The sequence below is a fragment of the Oryctolagus cuniculus genome, chromosome 21 (genome assembly GCF_051225735.1).
Source record: "Oryctolagus cuniculus isolate XC-2025 breed Fujian yellow rabbit chromosome 21, ASM5122573v1, whole genome shotgun sequence".
Taxonomy (NCBI): Eukaryota; Metazoa; Chordata; class Mammalia; order Lagomorpha; family Leporidae; genus Oryctolagus; species Oryctolagus cuniculus.
The window spans coordinates 33380078-33394706 of record NC_142887.1 but is presented as its reverse complement, the minus strand read 5'-3'; the positions used below and the strand labels follow the sequence as shown (position 1 = coordinate 33394706).

At 55.0% G+C, this 14629-nt stretch overlaps 1 protein-coding gene across 1 annotated transcript in view; it reads right to left on the bottom strand.

Annotated features, from left to right (window-relative positions):
• Positions 1-695: 695 nt before the first annotated feature.
• Positions 696-14629, bottom strand: part of UBE2L3 (ubiquitin conjugating enzyme E2 L3) — a 52031-nt gene continuing 38097 nt past the window's right edge. Inside the window, exons 3-4 of the mRNA XM_051826744.3 lie at positions 11238-11424; positions 696-2060 (exon numbers count right to left, since the gene is read on the bottom strand). Coding sequence (XP_051682704.1) covers positions 1906-2060; positions 11238-11424 — 342 coding nt within the window. The 3' untranslated portion in view covers positions 696-1905. The remainder of the gene's footprint in view (positions 2061-11237; positions 11425-14629) is intronic.

Below are 14629 nucleotides of genomic sequence, written 5' to 3'. Positions count from 1 at the left end.
CACGGGCAACCTCCCCGTGGTGAGCAGAGACCAGTGCGGGGCAGGGGGTTTGACAGGCAGGCAGAGCTAGGTTGGCAGAAAATACAAAGCAATGGGACAGTTTCCAAGAATGGCAATTATTTCTGGACAGGAAGGAACGGTGGCTCATCTGGAGAGCTCCCGATAGGATTTGGCATTTTTATTACAAGTCTGAGTGTGAGTGACACAAAATCCACCATCACCTTTCTGCTCGTGAAGAGGCCGACGTGGCAACGCCGGCCCAGTGCCCCTGCCGTCCTGGGCACAAGAAGGTCTCCAGAAACCTGCCCCTCGCGTCCCTAGCGCTAAAGAAAGAAGCTGGGCTCATTCGCACACATCAGGGGCCACGCGCCTGGACAACCACACAGACGATGCCGCCACTGCCTAACCCACCGCTGCCTCTTCCACGCAGGCCTCAGGTGTCTGCGAGCCCCAGAATCTCACATTACAGAACTAAAGTTAAAACAGAAAGCAGCTTCTGTCCCCAGGCAGCCAAGAGGGGAAGCCGCCAGTGGCAGAAACAGAGGTGGTGACACGCGGCGCTCGGCCGGCCGCCGCCCCTGGGAGTTAGCAGGGCGTGCAAGTGAGTAAAGTTTCCTCTGCTAGTTCAGGGACAGTCCCGCTTTTGCCTTGCAAAAGACAGCAACATTCAAATCCTTACAAAGTTCGTCTGATGATAAATTCTAAGGTCAATTTTTTATTTCTACAAAAAAAGGCAATCAAAACAATATAAAACACATTGAAAGGATATTACTGAGTGAGCTTCGAGTGCAGCTTGACTCGGCAAAGGCTGTGAGTCCAGAGGGGAGAAGGAAGGCCATCTCATTCCTGGGCTGGACAGGCGGCGGCTGTGCCGGAAGGACTCCGATCCCACAGAGGGTCGCACTGGGCCGAGGGCGGGCTGCGGTGGGCTGCTGCACTGTGGAGGCAGAGCTCCGTGGCACATTCGGCTGCAGCCTGGTGGCAGGTGACCTTGGAATTCCGGGCGGCTGCCCTGGCTTCGCATGGCCCACAGTGACCAGCAGATCTTCTGAAGTGGCTGCAGGGAGAGGCGCCGTCCTTGGCCTTGGGGCAGGGGGGTGCAGGGGGGCCTTTCTGGTGAGTAATTCCTGGCCCAAGCAGCTGCGGCAATGTCCTGGGGCTGGAAGGCCCTCCCTCCAGGGTCACCAGGCTTCCCGGGCAGGCCAGGCCGGCCAGGCCGCAGTCCAGTCACGCACACAGGCAGTGGGTGTGTGCCCATTTCATCAGCATCACCGTGGTAACATTCGCCAGAGCTTCACTCAAGAGCAGGGCCTCCCTTTCCACGGAATTTTTTTTTTTTGAGGGGAGAGGGGTGGGAGAGGTGGTGGTTGGAGGCTTTTGTGGCTTTTTAAAGGATGTTATAGAGCGGATTCGGGAGAATTTGGACTAACTCCCACACTGGGTGGTGTCTCCTCTCCTTTCTGGAGGAGACAGGGCTGGGTCGGGGGGTGCGTGAACAAGTGCTGTGAGAAGGTGGGAGCTGCAGGGCCGGGGGACAGGGGAACCACAACCTTTGTGTTTTTTTTTTTTTCTTTTTTTTTTCCTTTTAACTTTATGGACTAAATGTAACTTGAAGATTTTGGATAAATTTGGACAAGAAAAGAAACACCATTTTTGGAAATAGATTGAAGCAGTGATTTTTGAAACAAAGAGAGCAGAACTAGAACATCTGAAATTTTTAATCCTTTCTTTACAGGTTACCTAGACCGCTTTTGATTAAGAAAACTGTAGAAAGTTAGTAACTGCCACGAGCGGACGCCAGGCGGTGGCACGTGTCAATTTTCCACAGAGTCCTGCTTTGCGGGGTGTCTGAGGGCACTGCTCGGGGTCTCTGCTCACATTGGCTGGAATCATCCGTGGCAGACTTTAGTCCACAGGTCGCTTCTCCCCATATTTCTTTGTAAACTCTTCAGCATTCTTACAGAATTTTTTACGGTCCTTAGAGTATTCTTCAGCTAGGTCGGCCCGGAGCGGGTGCTCGGGCTGGGGGTCGTTCACCAGTGCTATGAGGGACTGGATTACTGTGGAGAGAAGGACAAGGCGTCGGGGTTAGAAGGGTCTCAGAAGGAGCCCGGGCGGAGGCGGACGGCCCCAGCACTCAGCCCACCTCTCCTCCGCAACAGGAGAAGGCGGTGAACAACCAGGAGCCAGAGCACAGCAGTTAATCGTCTCCAGGAGGAGGTCCTGCTTCCCCGCTCCTCCCAAACCCCCAGGGACAGCAGGCTCGGCGCAGCCACCCTCTCACTCACGCAGGACTGGGCAGCGTGTCTCCACATCTGCCCAGCACCCGGCACTGCGCTTGGTTCATGGTAGTTGAAGCAAGCACAAGAGGTGTGTGACAGGGCAGTCCCTGTCAGTCTCTGAGGAGCCCACCCCAGAATACCACAAGGAGCTTCTTTTTTTTCTTTTTTTAATTTTTTTTTATTTTATTTTTATAATTTATTTTGACAGGCAGAGTGGACAGTGAGAGAGAGAGACAGAGAGAAAGGTCTTCCTTTGCCGTTGGTTCACCCTCCAGTGGCCACCGCGGCCGGCGCGCTGCGGCCGGCACACCGCGCTGATCCGAAGCCAGGAGCCAGGTGCTTCTCCTGGTCTCCCATGGGGTGCAGGGCCCAAGCACTTGGGCCATCCTCCACTGCACTCCCGGGCCACAGCAGAGAGCTGGCCTGGAAGAGGGGCAACCGGGACAGAATCCGGTGCCCCGACCGGGACTAGAACCCGGTGTGCCGGCGCCACAAGGCGGAGGATTAGCCTAGTGAGCCGCAGCGCTGGCCCCCAAGGAGCTTCTGAACCCTCCCCACCCAGCCACAGGGAGGCTGAGAGTGGCCAGCGTCGTCACTGTCACTCATGCAGGCAGAAGTCACACTTGTGGCTTGGGCTGGTGGCCCCATGCCTCCCCACACTCACTCCCTAGCCCTCTGCGTACCACCAGCATCCCCGCACCCGGCGACAGTCCCTGCAGAAAGGCACCTGCCCTCTCTGGATTGCTGGTGGCCCAGACTTGGTTACCAGGGCCCACGCGCTGCCTGCAGTTTCGCCGAGGAGTGGATTTGCGTGCACCAAGGTGTGGCCAGTCAGCACCACAGGGAGTGCTCCTGTGACCACAGTGGGCTCAGGGAGGGCAGAGGCAAAGACAAAGGAGGGGCCAGCACAGGCTGAGTGGCAGGATGAGTGGCTGGACTTAAAAGAGCAGGCAGGGCAAAGGCCCTAGAAGTTTCTCTGTGGCGCAGAGTGCTCTAACTCCATTACCACACCCTCGGGTGGAGACATCATCATTTCCCCGCACCTATCACCTAGACCGCCTCTGGACAGGCCCAGAAGGTGTATTTTGTCTGTTTCAAGATGTTTCCTTTCTGTTTTACCCCAGCCTGGCCCCACAGAAATGATTCAGCCATTGGTATTACACGGCTGCGGCCAGCTGGCCACAGATCCCTGTGTAACCTATACCATCAGAAAGCTTTGTAAGAACTGAGGGGCGGGGACCAGCACCGTAGTTCACTTGGGTAATCCTCCACCTGCGGCGCAGGCATCCCATATGAGCGCCGGGTTCTAGTCCCGGTTGCTCCTCTTCCAGTCCAGCTTTCTGCTGTCCCCGGGAAGGCAGTGGAGGATGGTCCAAGTGCTCAGGCCCTGCACCCGCATGGAAGATCAGGAAGAAGTGCCTGGCTCCTGGCTTCGGATCGGCACAGCGCCAGCCGCAGCAGCCATTTGGGGAGTGAACCAATGGAAGGAAGAACTTTCTCCCTGTCTCTCTCTCTCACTGTCTGTAACTCTACTTGTCAAATAAATAATTAAAAAAAGAGCTGAGGGGAAGGGAACAAGTGACTCAAGTGGAAACCCCCGTTAAAGACCACCGATAGAAGGTGGCCGTGGATGGGCACGGGAAGCAGTGCCCATCTCCCGCCCCGCCAGTCCCAGCGAGGGCGGTGTCACCTCAAACAACACTTTGTTCATTTTTCCCCCATCAACTTTTTTTTTTTGACAGGCAGAGCAGACAGTGAGAGAGAGGAGAGAGACAGAGAGAAAGGTCTTCCTTTGCCATTGGTTTACGCTCCAATGGCCGCCGTGGCTGGCGCACCGCACTGATCCGATGGCAGGAGCCAGGTACTTATCCTGGTCTCCCATGGGGTGCAGGGCCCAAGCACTTGGGCCATCCTCCACTGCACTCCCTGGCCACAGCAGAGAGCTGGCCTGGAAGAGGGGCAACCGGGACAGAATCTGGCGCCCCGACCGGAACTAGAACCTGGTGTGCTGGTGCCGCAAGGTGGAGGATTAGCCTAGTGAGCCGCGGCACTGGCCCCCCCTATCAATTTAAAATGTTTGTTCATGTTCATCTCTTTGAAAGGGAAGGGAGCCGCCGCTGCGGCTCACTAGGCTAATCCTCCGCCTTGCGGTGCCAGCACACCGGGTTCTAGTCCCGGTCGGGGCACCGGATTCTGTCCCGGTTGCCTCTCTTCCAGGCCAGCTCTCTGCTGTGGCCAGGGAGTACAGTGGAGGATGGCCCAAGTGCTTGGGCCCTGCACCCCATGGGAGACCAGGAGAAGCACCTGGCTCCTGCCATCGGATCAGCGCGGTGCGCCAGCCGCAGTGCACCAGCCGCAGCGGCCATTGGAGGGTGAACCAACGGCAAAGGAAGACCTTTCTCTCTGTCTCTCTCTCTCACTGTCCACTCTGCCTGTCAAAAAATAAAAAAATAAAAAATAAAAAGAAAGGGAAGGGGGTGGGGGAGAGAGCTCATGCGCTGTACCATCCAGTGGTTTCATGCAACCAGACGCCTGCACACAGCCAGAGCTGGGCCAGGCCAGTCAGGAACTGAAACCGGGTCTGCCAGGGGACCGAGCACCAGGCCATCGTCCACCACCACAGGCACCTCTAAGGATTTTCGGAACACCGGGGCTGGGTGCGCTGGCTGGGCTGTTTCCACCCTCACCGGGACGTCGCAGGGCTCCCTCGCCTGGAAGCCTGAACCACGCCTGCCCGAGAGCACGAGCAGCTGGCTTCCTGTGCTTTCCCACCATCAGGGATGCTCTGCACCAGGAGACTCACTGCCTTATCCGCGTGGCAGGACCCTCCCGGGCTCCGGGAGCTCAGTGCCCAGGATGCCCCACTCCCCCTGCTGGTGTGGCCGTGTCGGGGCTCGACTTCTCACTAGGACCCTCTCGGCATGGCTATATCGGCACAGAACCAACCACTTGTTAATTATTATTATTATTATTTTGACAGGCAGAGTGGACAGTGAGAGAGAGAGACAGAGAGAAACGTCTTCCTTTGCTGTTGGTTCACCCTCCAATGGCCACTGTGGCCAGCGCACCACGCTGATCCGAAGGCAGGAGCCAGGTGCTTCTCCTGGTCTCCCATGGGGTGCAGGGCCCAAGCACTTGGGCCATCCTCCACTGCACTCCCTGGCCACAGCAGAGAGCTGGCCTGGAAGAGGGGCAACCGGGACGGAATCCGGTACCCCGACCAGGACTAGAACCTGGGGTGCTGCCGCCGCAGGTGGAGGATTAGCCTAGTGAGCCGCGGCGCTGGCCACCACTTGTTAATTATGAAGACCTGCTTTCTCAGGAGATAGTCACTGGCCATGTTGGCTACTTGTCAATTTCACTCTTTTCTGTGAACTCACTTGTCCTTCCATTTTACTTACAAGTGTTTTCAAACTGTCTTATTAGCGCTCTGTCAAGTCTGTCTGTCCTCCTTTGGGGCACAGTCCTGCTGAGCCAAGCCTGCCTCACTAGCGGCTGCAGTGACGCCTTCCAGACCTTTCAGACCACAGCTGTGGCCCAGCCACCCTCTGTCACGTATTCGGGAACAGCAGAGGCATTGTGTGAGGATACTTAAGCTTTCAAAACATTTCCGCACCCAAATAAACTTCCACATAATTGAATTTTCCCCACAACCTTTCAAAATTTTATTTATCTGAGAGGCGAAGAGAGTAAGAGAGAGAGACAGAGAGCAAGTTCCCATCTGCTCACCACCGGTTGACCTCTCAAATCAAATGCCCACAGGCTGGGCCCAGGGCCAGGCGGCAGGCGCACAGCTGAGCTGGGACTCAGCGGGCACTGCTCATGGGGTTAAGCCGCAGCTTCATTCCCTTCCTGATCTCCTCACAAGTTACTCTGGTTTCTTCAAAATGAAGAAGCTCAAAAACCAAATTTTACCCACCACTCTCACTGTACTCTCATCAGAGAATAAGGCCTACCACCCATTGTTTTTCCTATTCGTATGGACAGTTTCTTTGCAACAGAAGATGTAAACAATATGGGTAATCTTCCTCTTCATGGAGTTCCAGGGAGCTCCATTTTCACAGAATAAAATGCCAAGGCCAGCCCCTGCTCCAGAAGGTACGCGACGCTGTAGCCTTCCAGGGAATGCACTAAAATCCACAAATTAATCAGCTGCATCTGGATCTCCCACAGCCAACATGGGACGCTGGCGTCACACGCAGTGCCAACACCAGCCTCCTCTGTTTAATGTTTAATGCTTCCTTATTATTTTTCTTTAAAAAAAAAAAAAAAGGATACAAGTCACACACTGAAAAACAACCCTTTTAAAAGCACACAGTGTTGAGTGGATTCACAAAGTCGTACACAACCCCTACTGAATTCCAGAACACCCCATCACCGCAAGGCAGTTATTGTGGCCCCAGCCCCTCCCTGGACCCGACAAGCATCTGCTCTGCGGGCTCGCCTGCTCTGACCACCCCATAAACTGCTGAGTGCTGTTATGTGCAGTCCTTACAATCTGAGCCCTGTGCTGTGACGCTGGATTAATGGACGAAGGACTGAATCACTGCTCCGAGGACAAAGTTCGGCTGCTAAAGGCCTCTGGATAGAAGCTTGGTCTATGTATATTTAAAGACGCTTTATTTAATATCTAACACTGACTCACTAGCACAGGCTTCCTGGCCACGACACCACCTGACGACACACGTGTTTTCTCTCTGTGGCTCCAGGCCCCCTGGTGCTGGGAACCACAGCCAGCACTTCAGCATCACACTTGGGGCCATCTCAAATTGCTAAAGCACGAAGATGCAAGAAACGTGGCAGCAGAGTGCCGCCTGCCACAGTGTGATGGGAGAGAGCCGCACTGTCCAGCTCACAGCGTCAGCGGGGGCGTGGGGCGTGGGCTTGGAACGATGCCACGTGTTCGTCTTTCCGTCCACATCTGGGATTGATCACGAAAGCACCAGGAGCATCTGCACATACAGAAACTGGGAACAAGGAAGCTCCACTACAAATGGACTCCTACCACGTGTGGCCACCTGTGACCAGGTCTGCCCTTCAGCATGGTGTCTGCAGGCCTACACGTGCTTTGGCACAAATGGGCACCTCCCTCCTTTCTCAGGTGGCTACAGCAGAGAGCTCTGCTCCACTTCTACGTCTGCTGGGAACACGTGTGGGCGCTGTGTTCATTCCCTCAGGTGTCTGCAGCTAAGAGCGGCACTGCAGGCTCACCAGCGTCTCTGCACACTGCTGTCTACTGCGTTACTCTTCACTTTATATTCCAAACCCATCTAACTCTACTGCTGACAGCCCTAGCACTGGTCACTCTCTGTGCTCCTCACGCACGAGACTGCTAGGGAACTCTGAACTGCCAATGGAGCTGGTCTAAGGACCTTTCTGGGGAACAGCAGTATTTTTTTTTTTTTTTGACAGGCAGTGTGGACAGTGAGAGAGAGAGAGAGAGAGAGAGAGAGAAAGAAAGGTCTTCCTTTGCCGTTGGTTCACCCTCCAATGGCCGCCGCGGCCGGCGCGCTGTGACCGGCACACCGTGCTGATCCGAAGCCAGGAGCCAGGTGCTTTTCCTGGTCTCCCATGGGGTGCAGGGCCCAAGCACTTGGGCCATCCTCCACTGCACTCCCTGGCCACAGCAGAGAGCTGGCCTGGAAGAGGGGCAACCGGGACAGAATCCAGCGCCCCAACCGGGACTAGAACCTGGTGTGCCGGCGCCGCTAGGCGGAGGATTAGCCTAGTGAGCCGCGGCGCCGGCTGGAACAGCAGTATTTTTAAAGATTTACTTATTTATTTGAAAGTCAGACTTACACAGAAAGAGGGAGAAACACAGAAAAATCTTCTATCTATTGGTTCACTCCTCAGATGTCTGTAATACACAGGCCAAAGCCAGAGCCAGGAGCCAGGAGCCTCCTCCGGGTATCCCACATGGGTGTTGGGGGCGGGCACAAGCACTTGCGCCATCTTCTACTGCTTTCCCAGGCATTTTGCAGGGAGCTGGATCAGAAGTGGAGCAGCTGGGACTCGAACCGGCACCTAAATAGGACACTGGTACCAGGGGTGGTGGCTTTCCTGGCTATGCCGCGTAACACCAGCTGCAGGAAGGCTGTGTACATGGAGGGCTGAGTGGGCCAGAGGCCATGAGGCGAGGAGGTCCCGGAACTCTGGGGTCTGAGGAGACCGAGTCATCAGTGGGGATCCAGGCAACAACAGACGATGCGAGGGGCACGGACGCCGCATGTTTAGGGAGTGAAGCAAGAAGCAGCAAGGCACTGAAAAAGGCAGATTCTGAGGGTGGCGGCGGGTAAACAACAGTCAGGAAGTGGCCAGAGAAACAGGGACACCCACCATGTGGGGAACCAGCTGGGGAAAGCAGCAGCTTGCCCAGAGAGCCACCACTGGGGACACGTGAGGACAAGCAGGCTCCAGCGGGCCCAGGCGCCAACAAGGCACTGTGGCACTGCTCCTGGCCCACCTCTGCAACCAGTTCTCCCACCCTGCGCCTGCTGCTGCAGAGCCACTGCTCCTCCCAAGAGGCCCCCTTTGATTATGAACTTGCTAGATGAACACAGTCCAGTAGAAAGGGGTGAACCAAACAGGTTAACGTGCTGCTTGGGACACCTGCATCCTGTATCAGAGTACCAGCTCTAGTCCTGGCTACTCTGCTTTTTACAAAATGAGTTATTAAATGTATTTGAAAAGCTGGGGGTAGGGGAAGAGGGAAAGAACAGAGGGAGAGAGAGAACGTCCATCTGCTGGTTCACTCCCCAGATGGTCACAATGGCTGGGTCTGGGTCAGGCTGAAGCCAGGAGTCTGGAACTCCATGTAAGTCTCTCACATGGGTGGCAGGGGCCCAGGTCCCTGGGCCATTCTCTGCTGCTTTTCCAGGTGCGTGAGCAGGGAGCTGGACTGGAAGTCAGCAGCCAAGACTCAAACCAGAGCTCGTACGGGATGCAAGCATCGCAGGCAGTGGCTGACCCACTGTGTCCCAACACTCGCTCGGGCCCCTCTGCTCCTGACCCAGCCTCCTGCTGAAGTGCCGGGGACACTGTGTCCCAACACTCGCTCGGGCCCCTCTGCTCCTGACCCAGCCTCCTGCTACAGTGCCGGGGACACTGTGTCCCAACACTCGCTCGGGCCCCTCTGCTCCTGACCCAGCCTCCTGCTACAGTGCCGGGGACACTGTGTCCCAACACTCGCTCGGGCCCCTCTGCTCCTGACCCAGCCTCCTGCTACAGTGCCGGGGACACTGTGTCCCAACACTCGCTCGGGCCCCTCTGCTCCTGACCCAGCCTCCTGCTACAGTGCCGGGGAAGGCAGTAGAGGATGGCCCAAGTTCGTGGCCACCCACACTGGGGATCCGGATGGAGTTGCAGGCTCCTGGCTCTGGCGTGGTCCAGCCCTGACTGATGTGGACATCTGGGGAGTGACCCAGCAGATGGATGTTCTTTCTTTCTCTCCGTCTCTCTCTCTCTCTCTGTGTTATTCTGCCTTTCAAGTAAGTATTTTTTAAAAAGGGACTCCAGCAGACATGACAGTGCGGAGTGCAAGCAACCAGAGAGAGGACACAAGTGCCCCAGCCAGCTCCAGCCCCCACAGCCGAGAAGCACGCCCACCGGAGCTCCACAGAGGCAGGCGAGACCCCAGCCAGCCCAGGCGAGAAATAATGATAAGCTGCTGCTACTCGCCACCAGGGAACTCTGAAGGGGCTCGAATGCAGCACCAGCTGACTAGACACTGGGAAACGTGGCGTCAGGGACAGCATCCCGATGCATGTGAGATGTGAGTATGGGATCGGGGCCGTGCCATGAAGAATCTACAGAACAACTTTCTAGAAAAAGTTCCAAACTGTTCCAAATCACAAAACAGCAATTCTGCTCCCAGAATTGTGGGCCCACAGAACAGCACCTGTACCACAAATTTTACCTGGAAAACCCTAAGCCAACAAGTACACTTACACAAGATGGAAAAGCCAGGTTACCTGGCTCCTTGAAGAACACAAGGAGGCTCTGCACCCAGCTCTGAAGCTAAGGCAGGAACATTCACCACAGCCCTGTGCTGCCACCGTCCCCAGAGGAGGCGGCAAGGCACCCGTATCCAACCCTCGGGAGCCTGGCGAGCTGAGGCCTCCCCTCTGCAGGTTTTCCTAGGCAGCCTGGCTGGGAGGGCCCCGGCCCCAGGGCTGACCTGGCTGATGAACAGAAGTGCGTGAGGCTGCCGTGCCATTCCCAGCGGAACACAGCGACAGGCTTCCTAAGGAGCAGTCTGCAGGACGAATACTCAAGCTCTGGCGGGCGAGCTGGTGCGCTTGAGACAGCCACATCCCTGCTGGGGCGCCAGAGGAGTACTGGCTACTGTGCTTTGGAGCCAGCTTCCTGCAGATGCACTGTGAGAGGCAGCGGATTTTAAAGAAAGCTGCCAAGAATACGAGATTGGGACTTCCTGTGCTTTCATCTGGAAGCATCACCTGCATGCTGGCCCCTGCCCTCTCCCCTCCACCGCCGACTCTGAGCCCTGCGCTTCAGCTCATGCCCTGCCAAGCAGAAAGGCCCTCGCCAGCCTCCCGTCTTGCTTCAAGTCTGGGACCACGTGCTCACTGCTGTGCGACGCCACCTTAAACAGGGCTCTCCCTTCCCCTCCTGGGCGGGGCCACAATCCTTCATCACCTCCAGGGCCTGGCACCCACACACCTTCACTGTGCCCACAGTCAACCCCCGAGGCTGGCTGTCTGTCTGTGTGTCCCCAGCCAGCCAAGTGCGGCCTCCTATATACTTGTTCGGCTCAACAGCTCACTGGAGACGAATTATCCCGGCAGACAGGCAGGACCTCAGGAATACCTTGGCCTGCACTGCTGCTGCTAGCACTGGGCTTCCCTGGACTCCGTGCCTGGCACGGCACTCAAGAGACCCTGGAACCCCTGCCCCACGGCCGTGTCCCAGCAGACCCATCTAAGGAACATGTCTTACCTTGGTCGGTTTTGGTTGCTGGCTTCCAGTTTTCAGCACTAATTACGGGCAGACAGACCTGCCCCTTTTCATCAATGTTTGGGTGATAGATCTTTGTTTTAAATGTGATCTTCGGTGGTTTGAATGGGTACTCTGCTGGAAAGTTGATTTCGATTCTGAAGGCTCCCTTGTCATATGGAGGGTTGTCCTGGAAGGAGACAGGAGACCACAATGATCACACTGCAGTTCACAAACCTGTGGCCAAGACCGGAATGTTCTGTTGTTTACACGACAGATTAATTTAATTTACTCCAAGTGATGCCCTGGTCTTTTTATACCTTTGAATGCTTTTTTTTTTTTTTTTTAAAGATGTATTTATTTATTTGAAAGACAGAGTGTTAGAGACAGAGAAGAAAAATCTTCCATCCACTAGTTCACTCCCCAAAGGCCAGCAGAAGCCAGGGCACTGGAACTCCAGCCAGTTCTCCCATGTGTGCCTGGGCATCTTCCGTTGCCTTCCCAGAGCAGTAGCAGGGAGCTGGACTGGAGGGGACAGACGGGACTCGGGCCAGAGCACATACGGAATGCCGCAGTCGCAAGCAATGGCTTAATCCACTGCACCACAAAGCCGGCCCCCCAAACACTGTGGTTTTTTTTTTTTTTTTTTTCAGAGCAGCTTTGAGTTTACAGCAAAACTGAGGAAAGCAGAGATTCTCGCATGCTCACTGCCTCCATGCACATGGTCTCCCCGACCACCAACATCCTACACCAAAGGGCAAATCTATTATAATCAATGGCCCTACACCATCACATCGTTATCACAAAGAATCCACAGTCCACATGAGGCCTTCCCTCAGTCCCTTTTCAGATGACCACACTCTGGGGACAGGCAGCTGGCAGGGCCACCCTGCCTAGGCATCCCCATGAGGAGACCAGCAAACGCCTGAGGGTGCTGTCTGCTGGCCACCATCTAGTAGACCAGAGACTGGGACGATTCCACACAAATGACCCACACACACAGGAAAAAATGCAATCACTGGCAAACAGAAATCCAACTTACACACCATCGGTGGGGTTCCTGTCATGTCTAACAAACAGTGCTGGGGACAGGAAGTTGCAGGAAACACAGGGTCCTCTGTGTAAGCCAGGGCTCACTGAGACAGGTATCGGCACCACAAGTCACAAAAGCAGAAGTCAAGAGGCCGGCGCTGTGGTACAGCAGATTAAACTGCTGCCTGCAATGCCAGCATCCCGAATGAGTGCCGGTTCAAGTCCTGGCTGCTCCACTTCCAATCCAGCTCCCTGCTAATGTGCCTGGGAAAGCAGCTGAAGATGGCCTTAGTGTTTGAGTCCATCCATGTGGGAGACCCAGATGGAGTTTCATGCTCCTGGCTTTGGCCTGGCATAACCCCAGGCACTGCAGCCATTTGCAGAGTGAACAGAATAAACTTTTTTTTTTTTTTTTTTTTTTTTTTTTAAAGAAGTCACACGGGGAGAAATGCACACTGACGGGGGTGAACCACACACAGTGTGGGCCAGAGCAGACACCCACAGGCTGTCCAGTCAAGCTATGCCCCCACGCCCTGCCCTGTGCTGGCAAAGCCCCAGGTAATCTGGGTATGCATCACTGCCTCATCACAAGGCCCTGGTCAGGGAATCTAAACCCTGACAAGCATGAACATGTACTGGCCAATACAGCAGGCGCCAATCCTGTGTGGCCACGTACGCACCTACATGACTTCCAAACTGAAACATGTTCCAAGTACAGTATGAAGCACTTCCCTGCTCTGTACCAAAAAAAAAAAAAAAAAAAAAAAAAAAAAAACTTAAATATTTCACTAAGAAGCATTTAAACTGATTTGCATGGAAAACATTTTTTGACCGGCTGAATTAAATATTTACTAAAATGAACCCCTGCGATTTCTTTTTTGTGTCTAATAAGACTACTGCATCAGGAAGAAATACAGAGCGGTCAACACCATCCTATACCCAGAGAGACTCTTGTGTCGCCACAGCACTGCCTCAGAACCAGGAACTTGACCGTGAACAAGCCTCCAGCTCACTCAGACCTCTTCAGGTCTGTGTGTCTTTAATTAGACATGCAATTTGATTGTGTGTTCAGTGTGGTGTGACCCAGAACAGAGACACTCTTCCCAAGAAACCCCCATCACGGCGCTGAGAGCCTACGATCACCTCAAAAGGTCCAGGGAGAGACAGAGGAGGAGGGGCCCTGGCCCTGGACAGGCTCTCTTGTGCTGCAGCCGCCACCTGAATGAGGGCACCGGGAACCTGACTCCATCACACAGCCCAGAGCATGCGCAGCCCCGTTTGTCAGGTGCAGTAAGCGCACTTTGCTAAGCCTCATCCTATGCTAGGTAACTGAAGAGTACACGGAGGGGCTGATGGGGAGTCTCAGGGGGCACTCAGAAAGAGGAGGACAGGGCCCTAGGTAGAAGGGTAGAATGCAGCTTTTTGAGAAAGCAGCAGTGTCAGTGCTCCTGATGAGGCTGATCCCCACTGGCAATAAACAGGTATTTAACCTGAGTGCCTGGCCTCAGACCAACTCAGAGTCAGCTGGCAGGAGAATGAGCGGCCTGAAACCATGGTGCCAAAAGTGAAGCTGCTCAAAAGAGACGGCCCCGGGCCCAGCGAAGGGAGGCGTGACAACAAGCCTGGGAGGCGCTGCAGGTAACCCACAGGGTGAAAAGGTCAGCACGGAGGCAAGGGGAGTTCCAGTTTATAAAATGAGATGTTAGGGCCGGTGCTGTGGCATGGTGGGTAAGGCTGCCACCTGTGACGCCAGCAGCCCATATGGGCACCAGTGCCAGTCCCAGCCGTTCCACTTCCGATCCAGCTCCCTCCCTGCTAATGGCCTGGGGAAAGCAGCAGAGGATGGTCCCATGTGGGAGAGAGACCCAGGTAAAATTCCTTGCTCCTGGTTTTGGCCTGGCCCTGGCCTGGCCCAACCCCAACCATTGCAGCCATTTGAATGGTGAACCAGCAGACAGAAGATCTCTCTCTCTCTAAGTCTGATTTTCAAATAAAGAAGTAAATCTTAACGCTGCTGCTGTGGCAGTTGTGATGCACGAGGTCGCAGGACACGGAGATGACTCATGTCTGAGCTTCTCAAGTCCCAAGGCAGAGAAACCCGGGGACACCGCCTGCAGCGTTCACACCAGCTGCATCTGAGCCAGGCACTTACTCCTGACTACTGCGGAGAGGTTTCCTTTTACAGAGGCAGCCGAGGCCCGGTTACAATGGTAACTGGGTTTTCAGCGGTGCGTGTATTATATTTTCAATACAAGAAGGTGATACCAGTTCAGGATGAAGAACACAGAGCAGGAGCAGCCCAGGCAAGACAGTAACCTCAGCCAGGATCAATTCCCACCTTAAATTACAGACGGTCAGGGGCT